General features: G+C 50.8%; 1 protein-coding gene across 1 annotated transcript; it reads right to left on the bottom strand.

Annotated features, from left to right (window-relative positions):
- Positions 1–185: 185 nt before the first annotated feature.
- RSPH6A (radial spoke head 6 homolog A) lies at positions 186–22,731 on the bottom strand. The gene is made up of 7 exons (XM_069746809.1): positions 22,496–22,731; positions 12,584–12,818; positions 10,366–10,824; positions 9,998–10,285; positions 2,587–2,731; positions 1,041–1,158; positions 186–480 (listed from the first exon to the last, which is right to left on the bottom strand). The coding sequence occupies exons 1-7, from the start codon at positions 22,594–22,596 to the stop codon at positions 246–248; spliced, it is 1,581 nt and encodes a 526-aa protein (XP_069602910.1). The 5' UTR covers positions 22,597–22,731; the 3' UTR covers positions 186–245.
- Between the last annotated feature and the right edge of the window lie 3,971 nt (positions 22,732–26,702).

Below are 26,702 nucleotides of genomic sequence, written 5' to 3'. Positions count from 1 at the left end.
CTGCTTTGGGTGTATTTGTCCACAAGCTTGCTGACAGTTTCCAATAATAACCAGCAGAATTGTGAATGCAGCTCTGGTGTATATCACAGGCTGTAGCTCCTGGTCAGAACATGATACATATTTACATACAATGTAGGGGTATATTGTCCCAATATGTAATGTATATCACCCCGGGAACAACAAGATACAGTCAAAATAAGGCCTTTAATCTACGCAACTGAAAGAAATACAAATCGATTCATTTCTCAATCGTCGTCCTCTTCTTCCTCCTCCTCTTCCTCCTCCTCTGCCTCCTCTGCAGCAGCTGCCGCCTCTTCCTGTGCAGCCTTCAGAGCCTGTTCCTCCTCGACTGTGGGGTCCACTCCCTCGCTAATTTCTGGCCCACTTGGATACTCCAGTTGGGGTGGAGGAGGTGCGGGGGGGCTGTATCCTTCAGGGCTGTACTTCATGCCCCACCCAAAGTAGATGTTTTCAAACTTCCTGGGAATTAACCAAAATCAGGATGAAAAATGCAGCAAACGAATAGGAACCTCACTACATTTTATTAGCTAAAAAAGAGTCCAATAGTTTTCCTAAAATTAAAGAAAAAATACATACTTGCTTATTGGACCCCTGTGGCACCTTCATACTGTTGCCGGTGTTTTTGGCCTGGCTTCCTCTACCGGAAGGGGGGGGCATCAGTTACCAATGCAACCAATCAGCAGCTACCTGATCGGCAGCAGCGGTCATGTACCATCTGAGCTGGAAGAAATGGACTCCTAGCTTTTTCTTCTGGCTCATATGGAACATGATGAGTGGCTGCAGGGGTCGACCTGTTGCCACAAAATCAAGCCATGGGTATAACAGCAGCAGTACAGAGGAGCAATGGGGGTCCGGTCGGTGACAATGCACTCACTTCAGAGACAGAACTGTTGAGGACCTCACAGCTTTCTATGTTGCTGCTGCTCTTAATCGAATGTCCTCTTCCTCATCTGACTCTTTCTATTACCCCATAAAATGATATCACTGCAGGACCTCCAGTAGAGAGATCAAATACCTACTTGGGGCTAGAAATGGCGTAGGCTCCGGGCCACAGGTTAGAGCGCAGAACGGCCAGCGCGTACTGAGGGATGTGCGTGGAGGAGACGTACGCCGTCCATGGAGGTGTATTGTTGATCTCTGGGGAAAAAGAAGGGAATACGTGTAACACAGTCTTATATATGTGGAGGAAAACGCTGTAACAAGCAGGTGAGGCTAAGGGTTAGATGGCAACAAGTGTCATGTCCCACTGCAACTAAAGACTGTCCATGGGGTGAGGGAGCGGCCTGTCGTGTGCCAAGATGTGATCATAGCAAAAAAAAAAAAAAACACCTAGAGGTATTAAAGGCTACTTGTGACTGACGAGATCAGTCTGTAATATGGCTGTTTCATTTTATAGCCAAATGTGCTCGGAATTAGTCAAGTGACGGCAATTGTGATTGGTCAAAAACCTGTCTACCAAAGTTACCGCACGATCCAAACCTAAAACTAAGGCCTCATTCACTCGTCAGTTTTGCTGTCTGTCTGGGGCCTTTCATCAGTCCATGAATTATCACAGAATGATCAATCCGTGCAAAATGGTGGAGACTTCTGCCATCTTTATCCAAGTGTCTACGGGTCGGTGAAAAACATCGGACCTCACTCGGATTTCATTTTCATGGAGTGACAGGATGGAGAAAGTGGAGAGACTTTTTTTATCTCTATGTCCAAGAAAAACTGATGCCACTCTGATCAGACTCTGATCGGAATAATCCGACTGATGTGGAAAAATCGGAATCTACCCTGAGGGCGCAGTAACGCGGCCGTATAAATCGGAGCGAGATCGGACCGCCGTGCATGGACTGGCCAGCAGCTCTCCAAACCCAAGGTTGACATCTGCATAGAAATACATGAAGCTGTCATGCTCGGGTCGGGAGAGCCGCCAGCCAGTCACTGCGGTCCGATTTATACGGCCAAGTATCAAATATTAATTGTAAAGCCGCACCCTATAATGGCAATGTCTCTATGGACAGCAGAGTGCACGTCCTCACCAGGGGATCCATCCCAGTAGGTAAATCCAGAAGCCCATGAAGAGAAGGACAGCACCACAGCAATTGTGAAAAAAACAGCTCCCGTATTTATTCTGCCATCTGCAACGTTTCGGTCCGTGGACCTTTTTCAAGCTTGAAAAAGGTCCACGGACCGAAACGTTGCAGATGGCAGAATAAATACGGGAGCTGTTTTTTTTCACAATTGCTGTGGTGCTGTCCTTCTCTTCATGCGCTTCTCGATTTATACGGCCGTCTGACTGCGCCCTATTTGTGAGCCATGACATTAATTACAAGTCATCTATTACACAGAAGGTCTTCTACATACTGAGCCCCTTGCCACTTCTTTTCTCCTCTGCTGCAATGAAGGATTCTCGTAGCCCAGGCATAGAATTGTGAATGTGTAACTTTTCTGGACCATGGACTTAGGTGATTTTTGCATCCACTCTTAGGGCTATAGTTATACGCAGGTGTTAACGGGGTTCAGGTATGACAACACATTGGTTAGGATTGTATTCAATGTTATAAGAAGTGCTGGTACCTGCATCTTCTGAGAGCGGGGTGAGCAGCGGAGGCCCCACTTCAGGTTCTGGTTCCTCTTCATCCTCCTTCTCTTCCTCCTCTCCTTCTTCTTCTTCTAACTCTTCCTCGGATTTCACCGCCGTATTCAGCCAAACACATCGTCCCTGAAAGAGAAGAAATAAATGTAAAGACGATACAGAGGTAGACCTTATAGCTATGCTGTATCATGGATGACAGTTGTGAAGAGCAGAACAAAAATGATTACCTCAATGAACAAAAAAAAAAAAAAAAAAAAGAATTTGTGATAAATATTGACCTGTCCATTCAAGGACATTTTAGCTATAGTATGAAATCCTGTTTTTCTTGTCTGTGGAATTGCCTTTGTACTGTTTGTTGTGAAACTGCCGCCCACGAAACTGTTTTCTTTTCTTTTCTTTCTTTCCTGTTTTGTCTCTTTGTTTAAACATGCAAAACTTGTATAACCACTAAACCTACTATATAAAGAAGGGATAGCACATTGAAGGCAGGCGTGCTTCAGAGACTTCCCAGTGATAAACTATACAAGACGTGTCTTGTGTATTATTTCTGGTGATTCACCACTTCCAAAGGCTGCTCCGACTGAGTGTGATCCCGACATTTCCTGGCGCCTGAACAGGGACCCGAGGTCTGTGTATTCCTGCAAGAACACCGGCAGAATACGAACGAAAAGAGAATCTGGGATAATGGACGGCAGATGAACAAAAACCTGGCCAGGTAAGAGACACTGTTAGATCTCTTATATCTGCCCTGCACTGTCCGTAAGATTTTCTGTGTCGTGTTCTTTAGCGGGTAGTTCTAGTAGAGGAGGATACCTATAGCTCGGGTTCTTGAACTATTTAGGAATTGATCACCTCACGGAGTACGGCATTGAATGAGAGTGAATGTGAATAGAAGGTGTGTGGAAGTTGGGAATAGCCCTATAAGCCGCCCAGGGGGTTGAAACAGAAGAAGTGACTGTCCCACTGGGCAACGTGGTTGCGTCCTTTCGGGGAGACCTCCGCGCCTATGTTCAATCTCTGATCCTGTCTTTGACAAAAACCTGGTGACGGATAAGTGTATGATAGTATGAGCCCAGGACAGATAAATTAGCCTGGGACAAGAATACGTTGTATGTGATAGAATAAGCCCAGGACAGATAAATTAGCCTGGGACAAGATACGTTGTATGTTCTTTTTCTTTTTCTGTCTGGTTGCATTTGTGTTGTTTGCTATAGGTGTAGGAATCAGGATTTTCTTACATCAACACAGTTTAAACATCCTAGCTCCTTAGGAAGAAGGTAACGAGGTATTCTCATACCCAAACGCCACCTAGGGCAAGAAAAAGACATCCTAGCTCCTTAGGAAGAAGGTAACGAGGTATTCTCATACCCAAACGCCACCTAGGGCAAGAAAGCTCAGGATAAGAAAATGGGGAATAAGCAAACAAAGTCGGAACCAGAAGAATTAGATATCTATACTATCATAAAGGAGAGAAGTGGTGAAGATGCCACTAAGGGGCTGAAAAAGATTTTTAGTAAGTTTGGAGTTACTAGGGCAGAAGCTTTTAGTAGAAAACTATGGGAAGGAATTCAGGAAAGGAAAAAAGGCATAATCAGAGACAAGAAATGGATAGATCAGATCCAAGCATTGATTGATGTCTCTAGGGTAGCAGAAAATGAGGGATGGACATATAATCAACAGAGTAAAAAGTGGTGTATTAGACCCACAGGCTGTGGAGAAAAACAAAATGTGGAATCTAAAAATACCCCACCCCCATACCTTAACCCACATGCCCCATCTTTTCTCCAAACACCACCTCAAAGTTTAGCCGGACCAGGAGGATGGGTATGTCCGCACTGTGGACAACAAAATCCAGACTGGAGAAATGATTGCCTAGCCTGTGGTACACCTAGACATGGCGCTGTACTTGCCCCTGTTAGGGTAGTACCAAGACCCTTTAGGGAACCTGGTGCTGACGGAGTAATGGGAACTAGATATCACCAAACTCGACAATATTTCCCTTGGTCCCCCGCTGAAGGCATGTCTCTCTTGCATAACGCACCAGATCCCACCCAGTGTCCAGTTAGATTTGCACAATATATACAGCAAATTATGCAGACTCACGCTGGAGTTTGGGCAGATGGAGAAGAATTATGTAGAATGAAAATGACTCCTGGACTCTTCCAGGAGCTATTAGCAAATCTACAGGTACATAGGCCCCAAGCAGGAGATGGTGCCTTACAAACGATAGAATCAGGTACACAATTTGTAGATCACTTAATGGTTTTCATGAGGGAGAGACAGAGGCAGAGAGGAACAACGGGAGTGGTGGCTCAGAAATCTGGACAATCAGTAGACGAATATTATCTAAGTGTAGAAAATAATTTCAGAGATGAAGGCATGGATCTAACCGCTCCAGGAATGATGAGGTTAGTTACAAAAACCTTTATAGATGGATTGTCTCCAAAAGTGAAGGAAAAGCTTAAGGCCGCAACCCCTGATTGGAGAACCTTGGAAGACCCACACCTGGCTAGACAGAAAGCTGTAGGGATAGAAATGGACTTAAGAGAAAATTCTAAGCCAGTAAGAATTGCACAGGCTAATACTGGCTCTGCTAATCAAAAGTTTACTTGTCATTACTGTAAGAAGCCAGGACATTTCCAAAGGGAATGTAGGAAGAGAAAAACAGATATAGATTCAGGAACCTTTGTACCCAAAAATAGGATAAATAACCCAGTGCCTGATCAAACAGACAGCTCAGAATGACTGAAAGTTATGCAGGTCTCTCTTCCTTCTAGAAGACCAATAATACAAGTTGAAGTTGAGGGTAAAAATGTACCTTTTCTGATAGATACGGGAGCAACATCCTCCATTTTAAATCAGGACTTTTTACCATATCCTGACAATATATCCTCAAAGGTTACATATGCAGAAGGGTATGATGGTAAAATTCAGGCGTTGCCCTTTACAAAACCTTTAAATGTGAGCTTTGGCCCTAAAACTTTTGTATCCAAATTTTTATTTGCTAAAGGTGCACCTACCTGCTTGTTGGGTACTGATGTCTTAAGTAAAATGCATGCAAACATCCATTTTAGAGAAGATGGCACAGTTATGCTGACCATCCCTGAAGATGCAGAAACTCTGGAACCATATGTTAGAATACAGGCAATGGAGGATTTTCCCGAAATTTACACTCAACAAGCAAAAATTGACTTGTCTCGGGTTCCTGACAGCCTATGGGCAAAAGGAGACACTGATGTAGGATTTTTATCAGTAGCTCCTATACTGTTAGAAACTGCCCCGGGAACCATATTACCTCAGCTTAGGCAATACCCCATCAGCGCCCAGCAAGAACAGGCGATTTCTCAACAAATTCAGGATTATGTGTTACAAGGTGTTTTGGTAGAAATCAGGTCACCCGCCAATACACCCTTATATCCTGTTAAAAAGAAAGTGTCCTCCAAAGAAACTATGGTGAAATATCGCATGGTGCACGACTTACGGGAAATCAATAAGGTTTTGGCACCGGTCACCCCTGTGGTACCGAATCCTCATACCCTACTGTCTCAAATTCCCAGCACTGCTGCATATTTTACGGTAATTGACTTATCAAACGCATTTTTTTCTGTGCCACTACATAAGAACTGTTGGCATTTGTTTGCCTTTACATTCAAGGGTAAACAATTAGCATGGACAAGATTGCCACAAGGTATGGTACACTCACCAACTTTGTACTCTGAAGCAATGCAGACCGTGCTAAAAAAAATTTCATCCCAGAACCAGGAGTAGTCATTCTACAGTATGTAGATGACTTACTTATTTGTTGCCCTGATGAACAGACGGCAGTTACCTCAACTGTTAATTTCTTAATTTTCCTAGCGCAAGAAGGCTGTAAAGTAAATAGACAGAAACTCCAGGCTTGTCAACAAACAGTCGTGTTTTTAGGTCACTGCATATCACAGGGCATCAGACACCTCACACCTCAACGTACGGAAGCCATACGTAACATGCTTGAACCCAGGAATCACAAACAGCTGCGTGCTTTCCTAGGTATTGTTTCACACTGTAGACAGTGGATCATACATGCAAGTCAACTCATGCAGCCTTTATATGACTGTATTGCCAACACACCATATTCACTCAGTGAAGAGGCTAAACAGTCATTTTCCTCTTTGAAAACAGCACTGGTATCAGCTCCGGCTTTGGGACTCCCAGACTACACTAAACCTTTTCAATTGATGGCAGCTGAGATATCCTCACATGCTACAGGGGTGCTCACACAAAAACATGGAAACAAACAGAGACCTGTGGCATACATATCAGCTCATCTGGACCCTGTAGCTAGAGCCGCACCATCTTGTGTAAGAGTAGTAGCCGCAATTTCACTGTTATTAGATAAAGCTTCTGAGATTGTTCTTGATCACCCACTTCTAGTTCAGACCACTCATGATGTACATGGCATTCTTAACCAGGTCCAACCTAAACATATTTCAATGGCCAGACACCTCCGTCTCCAATGTTCCCTACTACTGCCGCCCAACATTTCCTTTGCCAGGATTCAGACTCTTAATCTCGCGTCTTTGCTCCCTTTAGAGTCTGAGGGGGGTACCATACCTGAGGAAACTGCACTCTCCAACTCCTTTGACCCATCAAAGTCAATGCATGATTGTGTACAATTAATGGAACAAGAGACTCAGGGCTTATGTAATGTACGTGACAAGCCACTCTGTAATGCTACATTTGAACTTTTCATAGATGGCAGTAGATATGCAGATATGAATGGACAATTTCATACAGGTTATGCGGTAGTAACTCAGCATGAAGTGCTGAAAGCAGAACCTCTCCCTGCTAATCAGTCTGCACAAGAAGCAGAACTTACGGCATTAGTTGAAGCTCTAAAAATAGCCAAAGATCAGACAGCAAACATATACACTGATTCTAGATATGCACATGGCATTATTTTCGATTTTGGGGTAATATGGAGAGCCAGAGGTTATATGACTGCTTCAGGCCAACCTGTTAAACATGCCTCCCTCATTAGACAGATTCTGGAGGCAGCACAAGAAACTAAAGAAATAGCGGTGATAAAGGTAGCTGCACATGTGAGACTCGACACCGAGGAAGCCAGGGGTAACGATAAAGCCGATAAGGCAGCAAAACAGGCAGCACGTAAACCCTTACATCATGCCCACACACTAGATAGCTCTGAAGATGATGAGGAAAGATTGAAGGAAGCTCAGAAACAGGTAGACGACGAAGAACGAGGGCAGTGGCAGAAAAAAGGGGCAGAAGATCAGCAAGGATTATGGAAAAAAGGAACTTTGTTGTGTTTACCCAGAGCCTGGTACCCCGCAGTGGCAAGTGACCTCCACCTACCCACGCATGTGTCGGCAAATGGTATGACGCTCAAGGTAAAAGAAAGGTGGTTGGCTCCAGGCTTTGGTAATTTTGCTCGGAACATGTGTGCTGCATGCGCTATATGCCTGGCACACAATCCAGGTCAGGCCATTAAAACCCCAACCAAGCATCATGTAAGACCACTGTATCCCTTTCAAAGACTCCAGATCGACTACATCCAACTTCCTAGGTACAATGGATACGAATATGTGCTTGTGTGTGTGGACATGTTCTCAGGGTGGCCAGAGGCTTATCCAGTTCGTAAAGCCTCAGCAAAAACTACTGCCATTAAAATAGCACATGAACTGATACCCCGTTACGGCATGCCTGAGGTGATCGAGTCAGATAGGGGTACCCATTTTACTGGGGAAATATTCCAGAATGTTATGAAAATGTTGGGAGTAGAAAACCAGTTTCACACTCCATATCATCCACAGAGTTCAGGTAAAGTGGAAAGATTAAATGGGACAATAAAATTAAAAATCCAGAAGGCCATGGCAGAAACAGGAAAGCCTTGGACCGAGTGTCTACCACTTGTCCTGTATTCCATCCGAAACACCCCAAGGGGGAAGGCTAAGCTGTCACCACATGAGATTCTTTTTGGTAGAGCAGCAAATTTGGGTTGTTATTTTCCACAACAACTGATGTTGAATACTGAGACTTTAACTGCTTATGTACAAGAATTACAAAAACGTTTAACTAAAGTGCATTCGCAAGTTTTTGCTTCCCTTCCAGATCCAGAAAATCTCGAAGGAGGCCACAAGTTGGAACCTGGTGATCAAGTCTACGTGAAAAGACACACCAGAAAGACTCTGGAACCGAGATTTGACGGACCTTTCCAAGTCCTGTTAACAACTCCAACAGCAGTCAAGCTTGAAGGAAAGGCATCATGGATATATGCAAGCCGTGCCCAAGCACACACTGTATAAAAGAGCTGCAGATAACTCACCACGTCCCTCGGGGAGGCCGCATATAGTACAAATGGGAATTCCCAACAAAATTGCTAGTACCATTTTTATTTATCCTATGTTAACACAGATGTGGGATAAATTAGTTAGAGCCACGGATTATCTAGATGATCAGATTTGGGATATATTGGACATATTAAATACTAGTATAGCTGTACAGAATCAGCTTATAATAGTCACTAACCAACATACCCTGGTATTGGATTACCTAACTGCCTCACAAGGGGGTATGTGTCAAATCATCGGACCCACCTGCTGTCATTATATAGACCCGAATAGTACTATGAGTATGAGATTTAAATTAAAAGACGTACAACGACTCAGGGATCAGTATGACAAAGACAATGACCAAAATAAGGATAGCTGGTGGTCAGATACCTTTTCTTTTCTTAACCCGGCCAATTGGTTCAGAGGGATCGGTGGGTGGGTTACCGGGATTATGCAAAGCCTAATACATACAGTTATGGTTATTGTAATTATATATGTATTATTCAAGGTTGTACTCAAGGGTATCTCGGTATGCACAAATAAATTTTGTGTAATGGATGCGAGAATATAAAGTTTTTTTTTTTGTAATATCACAAAAAGAATGACTAAAATGATCGACAAGGTTTTGAATGGAATATGTCAAAGGGGGGATTGTGAAGAGCAGAACAAAAATGATTACCTCAATGAACAAAAAAAAAAAAAAAAAAGAATTTGTGATAAATATTGACCTGTCCATTCAAGGACATTTTAGCTATAGTATGAAATCCTGTTTTTCTTGTCTGTGGAATTGCCTTTGTACTGTTTGTTGTGAAACTGCCGCCCACAAAACTGTTTTCTTTTCTTTTCTTTCTTTCCTGTTTTGTCTCTTTGTTTAAACATGCAAAACTTGTATAACCACTAAACCTACTATATAAAGAAGGGATAGCACATTGAAGGCAGGCGTGCTTCAGAGACTTCCCAGTGATACACTATACAAGACGTGTCTTGTGTATTATTTCTGGTGATTCACCACTTCCAAAGGCTGCTCCGACTGAGTGTGATCCCGACACAGTCTTCTCACCTGTGGGAGGATATGCTGGACATGATGAACCCAACTAGACAAGCTCTCCACCAAGTCTGGCACCGGAATGCCCTCAAATTCTGGGTTCTCCTCATAGGTGTCCCTTGTTGCCCCTTCCTCCTCTTCTTCACCTTCCTCTTCTCCAAACTGATAGTAGCCCAAGGGACTGACATGGGTTCCTGCAGAGATCCGAGCGATCTGTGCACGCAGAAGGTTAGCTTCGCTCCCCGGAAATGGTGGGTAGGTGATGACTGGGGCATCGAGACTTCCAGTGAAGAGGCGCCGGATCTGTTTCCAAAGAATGATGAATGTGAGACACAGACGAGGACAAAACTGAAAAACCACAACATGTGAATATGATCAGATACCTTTCGTGCGATCGTGATCTGTGCTGGCGTCACAGGTGGAAGTCGGATCCATTCTGCCCCAGCTTCAGTACATACAAAATACACGTACTTATTGGCTCCCGCGCCATTGTCCTCACGTGGCACCACAGGGGGAGGGCGGTACGTAGATTTAGGGGGCAAGTCTTCTGCCTCTTCTTTTTCCTCCTCATCTTCCTCCTCCTCTGCTGTTGCCTTCTCTTCTTCTTCCGCATCGTCTTCTGCCTCTTCATCTTCACCTTCACGAAACTGCACCTCTGCCACCAAGTAACTACCCCCGGTGCCCAAGATCTTGCCCCAGAAGCGGCAACACTGGAGTGGACGGGTGTCAGTGAGTCGTTTCATGGCGAGGGCTATCCGGACGGTCTCATCTCGCCCTAGGCTCACCCCTCCTTGTTGGAGCAGATGAGCGAGGTCGTACAGGTTAGGCAGGGGCGACTCTGTCTGCGAATGGAATGAAGAGGCACGTTTTAGAAATAATCTGGGGTGACATTACCAGGAACATGCAGAATGCAAGAGGCGGACAGTGTACAGTAAAGTAGTCGTGGTGCATGTTAGGGACCTGCCAAGAGATGCTGCAAATATCCGTTAACCCCTACAGGAAGGACCATTTTTCTGTTTTTTGTGCTTTTGTTACTTCCTCCCCTTCTTCCAAGATCCATACATTTTCATTTTTCAATCGACATGAGGGCTTGTTTTTTTACCATATAATGTACTAAAAGATGGGGAAAAATACAAGTGTGGAGGAATGGTGATCCCCCCCACACACCCACGATACCGACAATGATATCTTGGTTTTGTTTTCACAGCATTCATTGTGTGAAATGACCTGGTAACTTAATTCTCGGAGGGCAGTATGCTTACGGTGATATCAAACTTGTATAGTGTTTTTTTTATTTAACCCCCTCACGACCGATGATGTATATTTATGTCATTGGCTGTGTCGCTGCCTTTGCTGCAGGCTCACACGCTGAGCCCGCATCTTTCCCCACACTAGATGCCATCAAGTGCATCTAACCAGTTAAATGCCGCTGTCAATCGCTGACAATGGCATTTAAAGGGAATCTGTCAGCAGGTTTTATGATATATAGCATCTCCTGAGGAAGAAGTCCTAGTGACTTTGAAACGCGTTGGGAATAAAACTATCTTCTTTATCTCCAATGTGCCTGGACATTCATTTCTACAGCAGTGCGAATGACATCCACAAAAATTCCTAAATTGAATATCCTGCGTCGGTCACCAGTTTGGCCAGTGGATCTGCGGCAGCTGTTAAACTCTGAAGAGTTTTTTATGCTTTTATCTGGGAAACACTAGTGGTGAGTGCAATCTCATTGTTTATCTCAAAATCTCTGTTGGATAAGACCCTATTGTGCTTTTTTTTCCTGCAGCATCCTTGAAAGTGCACAATATGGCAGATTGAATGGTATCATTCAAGAGTACAACTTGTCCCGCAAAAAACAAGCCCTTACACGGCTATATGGCTGGAAAAATAAAAAAATGATGGCTCTTGGAAGAAGTAGAGCAAAAACAAAAATGAAAAACATAGCCCAAGAGGGGAATGTCAGCTAACAGAACAGGCATCTGCTGTGTATAATGGCACAGACAGGCGGCCGTATTACTCGCGCAAGGATCGGATCGCAATCCTTGGACTGGCCGTCTGCTCTCCTGACCTGAGCGAGACAGAATGTATCTCTATGCAGCTGCCAGTCCGCACGAGTAATAAAACCGTCTGACTGCGCCCTAAAGAGGGCTCAGGTTCTAATCACAGGGATCCCGACATAGGACGTAACAATATGTCAGGAAGGAGTTAAAGGAAATGTTTTGTCTGGACACCTACTGAGAACCCGCTGGTGCTGGTGAGAACATGGGAAGTGCAGCTGAAACCCAGCAATCAGCAGCAATCAGCAGCAATCAGCAGCAATCAGCAGCAATCAGCAGCAATCAGCAGCAATCAGCAGCAATCAGCAGCAATCAGCAGCAGGACAGTGATTTACCATTCTGCCCTAGAGCGACCACTACAGGGCAAATGTGATATTACAAGACGCCCACCTACATGAATGGACATGGTGGGTAAGTTGCACTGTGTATTTTAGAGCGGAAGACGAATTTGTTGCTTAGGAGGAGGGCGACAAAGTGACCCCAACAACAAACGTAGCTCTGCTGTGATGACAGTGCTGATGTTCCTTCTCTAACATCCGCTCACCATTTCCCCATCTCCTTCAGTCTCGTCAGCTTCTCCTCCGCCACGAGAGAACAGCGCACGCAGAGATTCTGCCTTGTTAAACGTGGGGGGCTCTTCCGTCAGGGGGCGCAGCGACTCCAGTCCTCTGTTCAGTCTTGACCAATGCAGTTCTGCACTCATCTGCTCCAGGGTCTCCAGGGCATTAGGGGGGCGCTCCGACAGGATCCGGGACAGAAGGGCCGAGAGGTGTTCATATCTGCGGGAAAAACATGCCGGTCACATATTGCTATAGTACGATATTATATATCACTCTGAGGCTCTTTAGTCCCTATAAGACTGTGGCGGGTTCTAATTTTTCTTATCTCATTTTATTCCTCCCTTTCATTCAGGAACTTGTAATTTTAAAAAAATGAAGACATTTGTAAAACAAAAAGCAATTTTTGGTTTGTGTCTCCAATTTAGAGTTTACTGTGTGGGCTTAATAATATTATATCAAATATGTCTGTCTGTTATATTTCTTTGTTTTTTAATTGGGTGATTTGAATTTGTGTTTTTTTATTATTTTTTCTTTTATAAAGCACTTCTAAGGGTCTATTCACACTGCATGATGTGCGGCATTAAAGGGGTTGTCCGGTCCAAATCGATATGTCTGCAGTGACTCTGTGTGATTACAGACTTCTGAATCTCCCCAGAGCACACACTGCGCGCTGCTGGGATTTGCTGGTTTCTGAGCCGGGGCAGGAGGTTATGTATGCGTTATACATGTTCCCAGGCAGAACACGACTAGAACACTGCATCCACATAAGCCGGAGCGGCTCCTCACTGCATCCACATAAGCCAGAGCGGCTCCTCACTGCATCAACATAAGCCGGAGCGGCTCCTCACTGCATCCACATAAGCCAGAGCGGCTCCTCACTGCATCCACATAAGCCGGAGCGGCTCCTCGCTGCATCCACATAAGCCGGAGCAGCTCCTCACTGCATCCACATAAGCCAGAGCGGCTCCTCACTGCATCCACATAAGCCGGAGCGGCTCCTCACTGCATCCACATAAGCCGGAGCGGCTCCTCACTGCATCCACATAAGCCAGAGCGGCTCCTCACTGCATCCACATAAGCCGGAGCGGCTCCTCGCTGCATCCACATAAGCCGGAGCGGCTCCTCACTGCATCCACATAAGCCAGAGCGGCTCCTCACTGCATCCACATAAGCCGGAGCGGCTCCTCACTGCATCCACATAAGCCGGAGCGGCTCCTCACTGCATCCACATAAGCCGGAGCGGCTCCTCACTGCATCTACATAAGCCGGAGCGGCTCCTCACTGCATCCACATAAGCCGGAGCGGCTCCTCACTGCATCCACATAAGCCGGAGCGGCTCCTCACTGCATCTACATAAGCCGGAGCGGCTCCTCACTGCATCCACATAAGCCAGAGCGGCTCCTCACTGCATCCACATAAGCCAGAGCGGCTCCTCACTGCATCCACATAAGCCAGAGCGGCTCCTCACTGCATCCACATAAGCCGGAGCGGCTCCTCACTGCATCCACATAAGCCGGAGCGGCTCCTCGCTGCATCCACATAAGCCGGAGCGGCTCCTCACTGCATCCACATAAGCCGGAGCGGCTCCTCACTGCATCCACATAAGCCGGAGCAGCTCCTCACTGCACTGCATCCACATAAGCCGGAGCAGCTCCTCACTGCATCCACATAAGCCGGAGCAGCTCCTCACTGCATCCACATAAGCCGGAGCAGCTCCTCACTGCACTGCATCCACATAAGCAGGAGCGGCTCCTCACTACATCCACATAAGCCAGAGCGGCTCCTCACTACATCCACATAAGCCGGAGCGGCTCCTCACTGCATCCACATAAGCCGGAGCGGCTCCTCACTGCATCCAAATAAGCAGGAGCGGCTCCTAACTGCATCCACATTAGCTGGAGCGGCTCCTCTCTGCATCCACATAAGCCGGAGCGGCTCCTCACTGCATCCACATAAGCCGGAGCAGCTCCTCACTGCACTGCATCCACATAAGCAGGAGCGGCTCCTCACTACATCCACATAAGCCAGAGCGGCTCCTCACTACATCCACATAAGCCGGAGCGGCTCCTCACTGCATCCACATAAGCCGGAGCGGCTCCTCACTGCATCCACATAAGCTGGAGCGGCTCCTCTCTGCATCCACATAAGCCGGAGCGGCTCCTCACTGCATCCACATAAGCCGGAGCGGCTCCTCACTGCATCCACATAAGCTGGAGCGGCTCCTCTCTGCATCCACATAAGCCGGAGCGGCTCCTCACTGCATCCGCATAAGCCGGAGCGGCTCCTCGCTGCATCCACATAAGCTGGAGCGGCTCCTCGCTGCATCCACATAAGCAGGAGCGGCTCCTCTCTGCATCCACATAAGCAGGAGCGGCCCCTCACTGCATCCACATAAGCCACAGCAGCTCCTCACTGCATCCACATAAGCCGGAGCCAGCGGCTCCTCACTGCATCCACATTAGCCGAAGCAGCTCCTCACTACATCCACATAAGCCGGAGCGGCTCCTCACTGCATCCACATAAGCCGGAGCAGCTCCTCACTGCATCCACATAAGCCACAGCAGCTCCTCACTGCATCCACATAAGCCGGAGCGGCTCCTCGCTCCATCCACATAAGCTGGAGCGGCTCCTCGCTGCATCCACATAAGCTGGAGCGGCTCCTCGCTGCATCCACATAAGCCGGAGCGGCTCCTCGCTGCATCCACATAAGCCACAGCAGCTCCTCACTGCATCCACATAAGCCGGAGCCAGCGGCTCCTCACTGCATCCACATTAGCCGGAGCAGCTCCTCACTACATCCACATAAGCCGGAGCGGCTCCTCACTGCATCCACATAAGCAGGAGCGGCTCCTCACTGCATCCACATAAGCCGGAGCGGCTCCTCACTGCATCCACATAAGCCGGAGCGGCTCCTCACTGCATCCACATAAGCCGGAGCGGCTCCTCGCTGCATCCACATAAGCCGGAGCGGCTCCTCACTGCATCCACATAAGCCGGAGCGGCTCCTCACTGCATCCACATAAGCCGGAGCGGCTCCTCACTGCATCCACATAAGCCGGAGCGGCTCCTCACTGCATCCACATAAGCCGGAGCGGCTCCTCACTGCATCCAAATAAGCCAGAGCGGCTCCTCGCTGCATCCACATAAGCAGGAGCGGCTCCTCACTGCATCCACATAAGCTGGAGCGGCTCCTCACTGCATCCACATAAGCCGGAGCGGCTCCTCACTGCATCCAAATAAGCCAGAGCGGCTCCTCACTGCATCCAAATAAGCCAGAGCGGCTCCTCACTGCATCCACATAAGCCGGAGCGGCTCCTCACTGCATCCACATTAGCCAGAGCGGCTCCTCGCTGCATCCACATAAGCCGGAGCGGCTCCTCACTGCATCCACATAAGCCGGAGCGGCTCCTCACTGCATCCACATAAGCCGGAGCGGCTCCTCACTGCATCCACATAAGCCACAGCAGCTCCTCACTGCATCCACATAAGCCGGAGCGGCTCCTCGCTGCATCCACATAAGCTGGAGCGGCTCCTCGCTGCATCCACATAAGCCGGAGCGGCTCCTCGCTGCATCCACATAAGCCACAGCAGCTCCTCACTGCATCCACATAAGCCGGAGCCAGCGGCTCCTCACTGCATCCACATTAGCCGGAGCAGCTCCTCACTACATCCACATAAGCCGGAGCGGCTCCTCACTGCATCCACATAAGCTGGAGCGGCTCCTCACTGCATCCACATAAGCCACAGCAGCTCCTCACTGCATCCACATAAGCCGGAGCGGCTCCTCGCTGCATCCACATAAGCAGGAGCGGCTCCTCACTGCATCCACATAAGCAGGAGCGGCTCCTCACTGCATCCACATAAGCTGGAGCGGCTCCTCACTGCATCCACATAAGCTGGAGCGGCTCCTCACTGCATCCACATAAGCTGGAGCGGCTCCTCACTGCATCCACATAAGCCGGAGCAGCTCCTCACTGCATCCACATAAGCCGGAGCGGCTCCTCACTGCATCCACATAAGCTGGAGCGGCTCCTCACTGCATCCACATAAGCCACAGCAGCTCCTCACTGCATCCCCATAAGCCGGAGCGGCTCCTCGCTGCATCCACATAAGCAGGAGCGGCTCCTCACTGCATCCACATAAGCAGGAGCGGCTCCTCACTGCATCCACATAAGCCGGAGCGGCTCATCACTGCATCCACATAAGCCGGAGCAGCTCCTCGCTGCATCCACATAAGCAGGAGCGGCTCCTCTCTGCATCCACATAAGCAGGAGCGGCTCCTCACTGCATCCACATAAGCTGGAGCCAGCGGCTCCTCACTGCATCCACATAAGCCACAGCAGCTCCTCACTGCATCCACATTAGCCGGAGCAGCTCCTCACTACATCCACATAAGCCGGAGCGGCTCCTCACTGCATCCACATAAGCCGGAGCGGCTCCTCACTGCATCCACATAAGCCACAACGGCTCCTCACTGCATCCACATAAGCCGGAGCGACTCCTCACTGCATCCACATAAGCCGGAGCAGCTCCTCACTGCATCCACATAAGCCGGAGCGGCTCCTCGCTGCATCCACATAAGCAGGAGCGGCTCCTCACTGCATCCACATAAGCTGGAGCGGCTCCTCACTGCATCCACATAAGCCACAGCAGCTCCTCACTGCATCCCCATAAGCCGGAGCGGCTCCTCGCTGCATCCACATAAGCAGGAGCGGCTTCTCACTGCATCCACATAAGCAGGAGCGGCTCCTCACTGCATCCACATAAGCCGGAGCGGCTCCTCACTGCATCCACATAAGCCGGAGCGGCTCCTCACTGCATCCACATAAGCCGGAGCGGCTCCTCGCTGCATCCACATAAGCAGGAGCGGCTCCTCTCTGCATCCACATAAGCAGGAGCGGCTCCTCACTGCATCCACATAAGCTGGAGCCAGCGGCTCCTCACTGCATCCACATAAGCCACAGCAGCTCCTCACTGCATCCACATTAGCCGGAGCAGCTCCTCACTACATCCACATAAGCTGGAGCGGCTCCTCACTGCATCCACATAAGCCGGAGCGGCTCCTCACTGCATTCACATAAGCCGGAGCGGCTCCTCACTGCATCCACATAAGCTGGAGCGGCTCCTCACTGCATCCACATAAGCCGGAGCGGCTCCTCACTGCATTCACATAAGCTGGAGCGGCTCCTCACTGCATCCACATAAGCTGGAGCGGCTCCTCACTGCATCCACATAAGCAGGAGCGGCTCCTCACTGCATCCACATAAGCCGGAGCGGCTCCTCACTGCATCCACATAAGCCGGAGCGGCTCCTCACTGCATCCACATAAGCCGGAGCGGCTCCTCACTGCATTCACATAAGCCGGAGCGGCTCCTCACTGCATTCACATAAGCCGGAGCGGCTCCTCACTGCATTCACATAAGCCGGAGCGGCTCCTCACTGCATTCACATAAGCTGGAGCGGCTCCTCACTGCATCCACATAAGCCGGAGCGGCTCCTCACTGCATCCACATAAGCAGGAGCGGCTCCTCACTGCATCCACATAAGCCGGAGCGGCTCCTCACTGCATTCACATAAGCCGGAGCGGCTCCTCACTGCATCCACATAAGCTGGAGCGGCTCCTCACTGCATCCACATAAGCTGGAGCGGCTCCTCACTGCATTCACATAAGCTGGAGCGGCTCCTCACTGCATCCACATAAGTCGGAGCGGCTCCTCACTGCATCCACATAAGCCGGAGCGACTCCTCACTGCATTCACATAAGTCGGAGCGGCTCCTCGCTGCATCCACATAAGCCACAGCAGCTCCTCACTGCATCCACATAAGCCGGAGCCAGCGGCTCCTCACTGCATCCACATTAGCCGGAGCAGCTCCTCACTACATCCACATAAGCCGGAGCGGCTCCTCACTGCATCCACATAAGCTGGAGCGGCTCCTCACTGCATCCACATAAGCCACAGCAGCTCCTCACTGCATCCACATAAGCCGGAGCGGCTCCTCGCTGCATCCACATAAGCAGGAGCGGCTCCTCACTGCATCCACATAAGCAGGAGCGGCTCCTCACTGCATCCACATAAGCTGGAGCGGCTCCTCACTGCATCCACATAAGCTGGAGCGGCTCCTCACTGCATCCACATAAGCTGGAGCGGCTCCTCACTGCATCCACATAAGCCGGAGCAGCTCCTCACTGCATCCACATAAGCCGGAGCGGCTCCTCACTGCATCCACATAAGCTGGAGCGGCTCCTCACTGCATCCACATAAGCCACAGCAGCTCCTCACTGCATCCCCATAAGCCGGAGCGGCTCCTCGCTGCATCCACATAAGCAGGAGCGGCTCCTCACTGCATCCACATAAGCAGGAGCGGCTCCTCACTGCATCCACATAAGCCGGAGCGGCTCATCACTGCATCCACATAAGCCGGAGCGGCTCCTCGCTGCATCCACATAAGCAGGAGCGGCTCCTCTCTGCATCCACATAAGCAGGAGCGGCTCCTCACTGCATCCACATAAGCTGGAGCCAGCGGCTCCTCACTGCATCCACATAAGCCACAGCAGCTCCTCACTGCATCCACATTAGCCGGAGCAGCTCCTCACTACATCCACATAAGCCGGAGCGGCTCCTCACTGCATCCACATAAGCCGGAGCGGCTCCTCACTGCATCCACATAAGCCACAACGGCTCCTCACTGCATCCACATAAGCCGGAGCGACTCCTCACTGCATCCACATAAGCCGGAGCAGCTCCTCACTGCATCCACATAAGCCGGAGCGGCTCCTCGCTGCATCCACATAAGCAGGAGCGGCTCCTCACTGCATCCACATAAGCTGGAGCGGCTCCTCACTGCATCCACATAAGCCACAGCAGCTCCTCACTGCATCCCCATAAGCCGGAGCGGCTCCTCGCTGCATCCACATAAGCAGGAGCGGCTTCTCACTGCATCCACATAAGCAGGAGCGGCTCCTCACTGCATCCACATAAGCCGGAGCGGCTCCTCACTGCATCCACATAAGCCGGAGCGGCTCCTCACTGCATCCACATAAGCCGGAGCGGCTCCTCGCTGCATCCACATAAGCAGGAGCGGCTCCTCTCTGCATCCACATAAGCAGGAGCGGCTCCTCACTGCATCCACATAAGCTGGAGCCAGCGGCTCCTCACTGCATCCACATAAGCCACAGCAGCTCCTCACTGCATCCACATTAGCCGGAGCAGCTCCTCACTACATCCACATAAGCTGGAGCGGCTCCTCACTGCATCCACATAAGCCGGAGCGGCTCCTCACTGCATTCACATAAGCCGGAGCGGCTCCTCACTGCATCCACATAAGCTGGAGCGGCTCCTCACTGCATCCACATAAGCCGGAGCGGCTCCTCACTGCATTCACATAAGCTGGAGCGGCTCCTCACTGCATCCACATAAGCTGGAGCGGCTCCTCACTGCATCCACATAAGCAGGAGCGGCTCCTCACTGCATCCACATAAGCCGGAGCGGCTCCTCACTGCATCCACATAAGCCGGAGCGGCTCCTCACTGCATCCACATAAGCCGGAGCGGCTCCTCACTGCATTCACATAAGCCGGAGCGGCTCCTCACTGCATTCACATAAGCCGGAGCGGCTCCTCACTGCATTCACATAAGCCGGAGCGGCTCCTCACTGCATTCACATAAGCTGGAGCGGCTCCTCACTGCATCCACATAAGCCGGAGCGGCTCCTCACTGCATCCACATAAGCAGGAGCGGCTCCTCACTGCATCCACATAAGCCGGAGCGGCTCCTCACTGCATTCACATAAGCCGGAGCGGCTCCTCACTGCATCCACATAAGCTGGAGCGGCTCCTCACTGCATCCACATAAGCTGGAGCGGCTCCTCACTGCATTCACATAAGCTGGAGCGGCTCCTCACTGCATCCACATAAGTCGGAGCGGCTCCTCACTGCATCCACATAAGCCGGAGCGACTCCTCACTGCATTCACATAAGTCGGAGCGGCTCCTCACTGCATCCACATAAGCCGGAGCGGCTCCTCACTGCATTCACATAAGCTGGAGCGGCTCCTCACTGCATTCACATAAGCTGGAGCGGCTCCTCACTGCATCCACATAAGCCGGAGCAGCTCCTCACTGCATCCACATAAGCCGGAGCAGCTCCTCACTGCATTCACATAAGCTGGAGCGGCTCCTCACTGCATTCACATAAGCTGGAGCGGCTCCTCACTGCATTCACATAAGCCGGAGCGGCTCCTCACTGCATCCACATAAGCCGGAGCGGCTCCTCACTGCATCCACATAAGCCGGAGCGGCTCCTCACTGCATTCACATAAGTCGGAGCGGCTCCTCACTGCATTCACATAAGTCGGAGCGGCTCCTCACTGCATTCACATAAGCCGGAGCGGCTCCTCACTGCATCCACATAAGCCGGAGCGGCTCCTCACTGCATCCACATAAGCCGGAGCGGCTCCTCACTGCATCCACATAAGCCGGAGCGGCTCCTCACTGCATTCACATAAGCCGGAGCGGCTCCTCACTGCATTCACATAAGCCGGAGCGGCTCCTCACTGCATCCACATAAGCCGGAGCGGCTCCTCACTGCATCCACATAAGCCGGAGCGGCTCCTCACTGCATTCACATAAGTCGGAGCGGCTCCTCACTGCATTCACATAAGCCGGAGCGGCTCCTCACTGCATCCACATAAGCCGGAGCGGCTCCTCACTGCATTCACATAAGCCGGAGCGGCTCCTCACTGCATCCACATAAGCCGGAGCGGCTCCTCACTGCATTCACATAAGTCGGAGCGGCTCCTCACTGCATTCACATAAGTCGGAGCGGCTCCTCACTGCATTCACATAAGCCGGAGCGGCTCCTCACTGCATCCACATAAGCTGGAGCGGCTCCTCACTGCATTCACATAAGTCGGAGCGGCTCCTCACTGCATTCACATAAGTCGGAGCGGCTCCTCACTGCATTCACATAAGCCGGAGCGGCTCCTCACTGCATCCACATAAGCCGGAGCGGCTCCTCACTGCATTCACATAAGCCGGAGCGGCTCCTCACTGCATCCACATAAGCCGGAGCGGCTCCTCACTGCATTCACATAAGTCGGAGCGGCTCCTCACTGCATTCACATAAGTCGGAGCGGCTCCTCACTGCATTCACATAAGCCGGAGCGGCTCCTCACTGCATCCACATAAGCCGGAGCGGCTCCTCACTGCATCCACATAAGCTGGAGCGGCTCCTCACTGCATCCACATAAGCTGGAGCGGCTCCTCACTGCATTCACATAAGTCGGAGCGGCTCCTCACTGCATTCACATAAGTCGGAGCGGCTCCTCACTGCATTCACATAAGCCGGAGCGGCTCCTCACTGCATCCACATTAGCCGGAGCGGCTCCTCACTGCATTCACATAAGCTGGAGCGGCTCCTCACTGCATCCACATAAGCCGGAGCGGCTCCTCACTGCATCCACATAAGCCGGAGCGGCTCCTCACTGCATCCACATAAGCTGGAGCGGCTCCTCACTGCATTCACATAAGCCGGAGCGGCTCCTCACTGCATCCACATAAGCTGGAGCGGCTCCTCACTGCATCCACATAAGCTGGAGCGGCTCCTCACTGCATCCACATAAGCTGGAGCGGCTCCTCACTGCATCCACATAAGCTGGAGCGGCTCCTCTTCTGCAATGGAGAAGCATCAAAACTGCTTATCTGTAGCGACCAATCAGATTCCAGCTTTCATTTTCCAGGGACCAAGTGGAAAAAGAAAGTAGCAATCTGATTGGTCACTATCTTCTTCTTTTACTTTATCTCATCTCCCCCTTGTGTTATGACCCAGCATGTGTAGAACCATAAATCCCAGCATGCCCACAGGTCTTTTACATACTCTGCACCAGGCTCCGCACTTACAGGCTGACTCCGGACGGACCCGCTTGTAGTAAATAGGCTTTGGCATTCTTAATCTGCAGCTCCCGCGGATCAGGTGCGACCTCCGCCGGGGTCTCCGACATTTTCACCGATCCTTACAAAAGAGAGAGCCCCCCGGTAACGGACGGTGTCAGAACAGCCGCCTATGTACAAGACTTCCCACTTTCCGCGTCTTTGGTTGCTGGGGCAACCGCCGATACCAGGCACCGTTGCTAGGCGCTCTGTCAACACTTCCGGGCCACGTGATCAAACTGCGTGCGCATTGCATGCTGGAAATTGTAGTCTGTTGGAAATGTATTCCAGACCACTGTGGTGATAACTTATGATATGATCACGTGCTCAGTGTCTATAACAGACCATTGCATTATTATACACAGGGGTCTGTCAGATGTTGGCTGCAGATCTGTGCTGCAAGTTGTTACAGTATCAGTTTCCTATTGCATTTATAACCACATTTGCTTTTATTGAAGAAAAAAAATCCTAGTGCCCCTACAATGGCCGCCGAAGAATGACTGGGCACATACAGCTGCCAGCGAGTCTTCATTATTACCTCATACTTGATTACGAAGTGTGTGTAATCCACTGGTCTTTATCGAAGAGTATTGGGAAATTGACACTGAGATCGCACTGCACAACATCAATTCTCAGAAAAGTCGCCTGTCATGTCGGACGCTATTCACACTAGGGCGTCCGACAGACAGCGGTAATTCCACATTTGTCCACTATATGCTCAGTGGCGCCGGCTAGATTTCATCCAGGTTATCCGGGGTTAATCTAGCTGGTAATCTGGTTGGAGGCTGGTTCACGCCCGTGGCCTTTAAATAGTCATTCTAGACTTTGGGCGTCGCTGATTATAGCCTGTGTCTTGTGCCTGGTGATCTCGGTCTGGAGTGGTGGTCTAGGAGTTGAAGTATCGTATCTGGTGGTGTATTCAGGGCTGCCACTAGAAATTTTGGGGCCCCATACTGGCAAAATTTTCGGGGCCCCCTTGAGACTCCGCCCAGGCTCCACCCCAGCCCCGCCTCCAGGCTCCACCCCTCGAACTGTCCACAGTCCCACCGCTCTCTCTTGGAAAATCTCCACTTCTCACCTATCACACATTGACAGTTCCCATCACCAGATCACACATATAGCCGGCAGCTTTTGTTTTGGCCAAAAGATTTTTTAAGCCGCCACCAGAACATGGTAGACACTTTTGGCCGGGCCCTACTGTACTGTAACCTACTAAATATTTGTTAAAATATGCAATACAATTTAGGTATATTTTTATTTATTTTTCAATTTTTAAAATGACCTATAATACTACATACAAGGAACAAATACCACAGCACTATGACCAGATGACATATTACCACCACAGTGATCGAATAATATAAAATACAAGGAACAAATACCGCTACACCATGACCAGACCGCATATTACCACCACATAGTGACTGAATACTACAATACTGATCAGTAATAAAAAAAAACAACCACAATACTATCACCATCAGTGCCATTATACACAGGAGATCTGTAATTAGTAAGCAGTGTCTGTGTACAGGTAATACAGTGATCACCGGTGACATTATACACAGGAGCTCTGTATATAGTATACAGTGTATAGTGTCAGTGTATAGTTAACACTGACTCACCAGTGACGTCTCTAGGTGAAGTCCTTCATCTTTCATCCAGCACAGACCGCCATCATTTCTTCCAGCCAGGACTCGTCTCTGCAGGAAATAACACAGTTATCTCGAGTTCCACTTGCAGAATACATTACTTAATTTTCACAGCCTCTACATTACATCACATAAAGAAGGTGACATAGTATCACTCTGCACAGTAACAGGACCTCCCCCCATTTAAAACAGTATACTCAAAAAATAAAATAAATACATCACTGCAATAATAATATCCCTTAATTAGCCCCTATGGTAATATTCGCCATCCTAGCCCCCGTGTGTCTCATTGCAGGCTCCAGCCATATGTTCTCCCATCCTGCCCTCATGAGTATCCATTCTGCCCCATATGATCTCCCCATCCTGCCCCATCTGTCTCCATCGTATCCATCCTGCCCCATCTGTCTCCAATCCTGCCCCATCTGTCTCCATTCTGCCCCATCTGTGTCCAGCACTCTGCCCCATCTGTGTCCAGCACTCTGCCCCATCTGTTTCCAATCCTGCCCCATCTGTGTCCAGCACTCTGCCCCATCTGTGTTCAGCACTCTGCCCCATCTGTGTCCAATCCTGCCCCATCTCTGTCCAGCGCTCTGCCCCATCTCTGTCCAGCGCTCTGCCCCATCTCTGTCCAGCGCTCTGCCCCATCTCTGTCCAGCGCTCTGCCCCATCTCTGTCCAGCGCTCTGCCCCATCTCTGTCCAGCGCTCTGCCCCATCTCTGTCCAGCGCTCTGCCCCATCTCTGTCCAGCGCTCTGCCCCATCTCTGTCCAGCGCTCTGCCCCATCTCTGTCCAGCGCTCTGCCCCATCTCTGTCCAGCGCTCTGCCCCATCTCTGTCCAGCGCTCTGCCCCATCTCTGTCCAGCGCTCTGCCCCATCTCTGTGCAGCGCTCTGCCCCATCTCTGTCCAGCGCTCTGCCCCATCTCTGTCCAGCGCTCTGCCCCATCTCTGTCCAGCGCTCTGCCCCATCTCTGTCCAGCGCTCTGCCCCATCTCTGTCCATGGCTCTGCCCCATCTCTGTCCAGCGCTCTGCCCCATCTCTGTCCAGCGCTCTGCCCCATCTCTGTCCAGCGCTCTGCCCCATCTCTGTCCAGCGCTCTGCCCCATCTCTGTCCAGCGCTCTGCCCCATCTCTTCCCAGCACTCTGCCCAGCACTCTGCCCCATCTCTGCCCAGCACTCTGCCCCATCTCTTCCCAGCACTCTGCCCAGCACTCTGCCCCATCTCTGTCCAGCACTCTGCCCCATCTCTGTCCAGCACTCTGCCCCATCTCTGTCCAGCACTCTGCCCCATCTCTGTCCAGCACTCTGCCCCATCTCTGTCCAGCACTCTGCCCCATCTCTGTCCAGCGCTCTGCCCCATCTCTGTCCAGCGCTCTGCCCCATCTCTGTCCAGCGCTCTGCCCCATCTCTGTCCAGCGCTCTGCCCCATCTCTGTCCAGCGCTCTGCCCCATCTCTGTCCAGCGCTCTGCCCCATCTCTGTCCAGCGCTCTGCCCCATCTCTGTCCAGCGCTCTGCCCCATCTCTGTCCAGCGCTCTGCCCCATCTCTGTCCAGCGCTCTGCCCCATCTCTGTCCAGCGCTCTGCCCCATCTCTGTCCAGCGCTCTGCCCCATCTCTGTGCAGCGCTCTGCCCCATCTCTGTCCAGCGCTCTGCCCCATCTCTGTCCAGCGCTCTGCCCCATCTCTGTCCAGCGCTCTGCCCCATCTCTGTCCAGCGCTCTGCCCCATCTCTGTCCATGGCTCTGCCCCATCTCTGTCCAGCGCTCTGCCCCATCTCTGTCCAGCGCTCTGCCCCATCTCTGTCCAGCGCTCTGCCCCATCTCTGTCCAGCGCTCTGCCCCATCTCTGTCCAGCGCTCTGCCCCATCTCTTCCCAGCACTCTGCCCAGCACTCTGCCCCATCTCTGCCCAGCACTCTGCCCCATCTCTTCCCAGCACTCTGCCCAGCACTCTGCCCCATCTCTGTCCAGCACTCTGCCCCATCTCTGTCCAGCACTCTGCCCCATCTCTGTCCAGCACTCTGCCCCATCTCTGTCCAGCACTCTGCCCCATCTCTGTCCAGCACTCTGCCCCATCTCTGTCCAGCACTCTGCCCCATCTCTGTCCAGCACTCTGCCCCATCTCTTCCCAGCACTCTGCCCCATCTCTTCCCAGCACTCTGCCCCATCTCTGTCCAGCACTCTGCCCCATCTCTGTCCAGCACTCTGCCCCATCTCTTCCCAGCACTCTGCCCAGCACTCTGCCCCATCTCTGTCCAGCACTCTGCCCCATCTCTGTCCAGCACTCTGCCCCATCTCTGTCCAGCACTCTGCCCCATCTCTGTCCAGCACTCTGCCCCATCTCTGTCCAGCACTCTGCCCCATCTCTGTCCAGCACTCTGCCCCATCTCTTCCCAGCACTCTGCCCCATCTCTTCCCAGCACTCTGCCCCATCTCTGTCCAGCACTCTGCCCCATCTCTGTCCAGCACTCTGCCCCATCTCTTCCCAGCACTCTGCCCCATCTCTGTCCAGCGTTTTGCCCCTGTGT

The sequence above is a fragment of the Ranitomeya imitator genome, chromosome 2 (assembly GCF_032444005.1).
Source record: "Ranitomeya imitator isolate aRanImi1 chromosome 2, aRanImi1.pri, whole genome shotgun sequence".
Lineage (NCBI taxonomy): Eukaryota > Metazoa > Chordata > Amphibia > Anura > Dendrobatidae > Ranitomeya > Ranitomeya imitator.
Note: the sequence above shows the minus strand (reverse complement) of the source record. Positions and strands in the feature narration are given on the sequence as shown.

Excerpts from the sequence above, each read along its gene's own strand:
- RSPH6A (XM_069746809.1), bottom strand. The coding sequence starts at position 22,596 with ATGTCGGAGACCCCGGCGGAGGTCGCACCTGATCCGCGGGAGCTGCAG. Across the intron at positions 10,286-10,365 it reads AGATCACGATCGCACGAAAG|ATCCGGCGCCTCTTCACTGG; the intron begins GTATCTGATCAT and ends CTTTGGAAACAG. Across the intron at positions 481-1,040 it reads TACGCCATTTCTAGCCCCAA|GAAGTTTGAAAACATCTACT; the intron begins GTAGGTATTTGA and ends GTTAATTCCCAG.